At 41.3% G+C, this 630-nt stretch overlaps 1 protein-coding gene across 1 annotated transcript in view; it reads left to right on the top strand.

Moving 5' to 3' along the window:
- The window catches only part of LOC119587115 (histidine decarboxylase-like), a gene marked incomplete in the record, with an annotated part of 81,576 nt that overhangs the window by 67,765 nt on the left and 13,181 nt on the right, over positions 1-630 (top strand). Inside the window, 1 exon segment of the mRNA XM_037935867.1 lies at positions 358-428. Within this exon segment, the coding sequence (XP_037791795.1) occupies positions 358-428 (71 nt within the window).

The raw sequence follows: 630 nt of genomic DNA, 5'->3' as shown, positions 1-630 counted from the left end.
GGGATAAGAAGCCATCTCATAAATCATCTCTCATTTTTTAGATAAACATGAATAAAAGATATATGATAATAACAGAAAGCTTAAAACAACACACATTTAAACACATATACCAACCGTACGTGGGCAGAGCAGCAGGGAAGTTATGGAACGCAGAAGAAATTTTTAAAAATGAAGCAATAAAGAATTACGTGCCATTCTGTCTCAAAAACGGCTTTGCACAACAGCTCTTGTCTCGCCGGGAGGAATATACCGAAATAATAACAGACAAACAAGAAAGTTTCGTCAGACAATGTAAATCCACCACGAGGAGCGTTGCCCGGGAGTGTCCATCTGTAATGACGTTATTCTGTTCTCCAGGGTGAAGAACAGCGGTTCTCTCCACCGCACTTTCAACGTGGACCCGATCTACCTCCAGCACGAGAACTCAGGTGAATAGCTTGTTCTTTGATATGGCTGCTGTTCGTCCTTGCCCTGTTCTCGTCTTGTTCTTGTTTTGTTCTCGCCTTGTTCTCGTCCTGTTCTTCGCGTCTTTGGAGGATTCGCGATCTTGAATGGTCTCGAATTTTCTCAGTTGTGTTTCGTTTAGTTGTAATGTTTTATTTCTTTTTTTTGGCCTTTTGATGTTATTCC

Source organism: Penaeus monodon, chromosome 22, assembly GCF_015228065.2.
Source record: "Penaeus monodon isolate SGIC_2016 chromosome 22, NSTDA_Pmon_1, whole genome shotgun sequence".
Taxonomy (NCBI): Eukaryota; Metazoa; Arthropoda; class Malacostraca; order Decapoda; family Penaeidae; genus Penaeus; species Penaeus monodon.
This window is presented reverse-complemented; position numbering and strand designations above follow the sequence as displayed.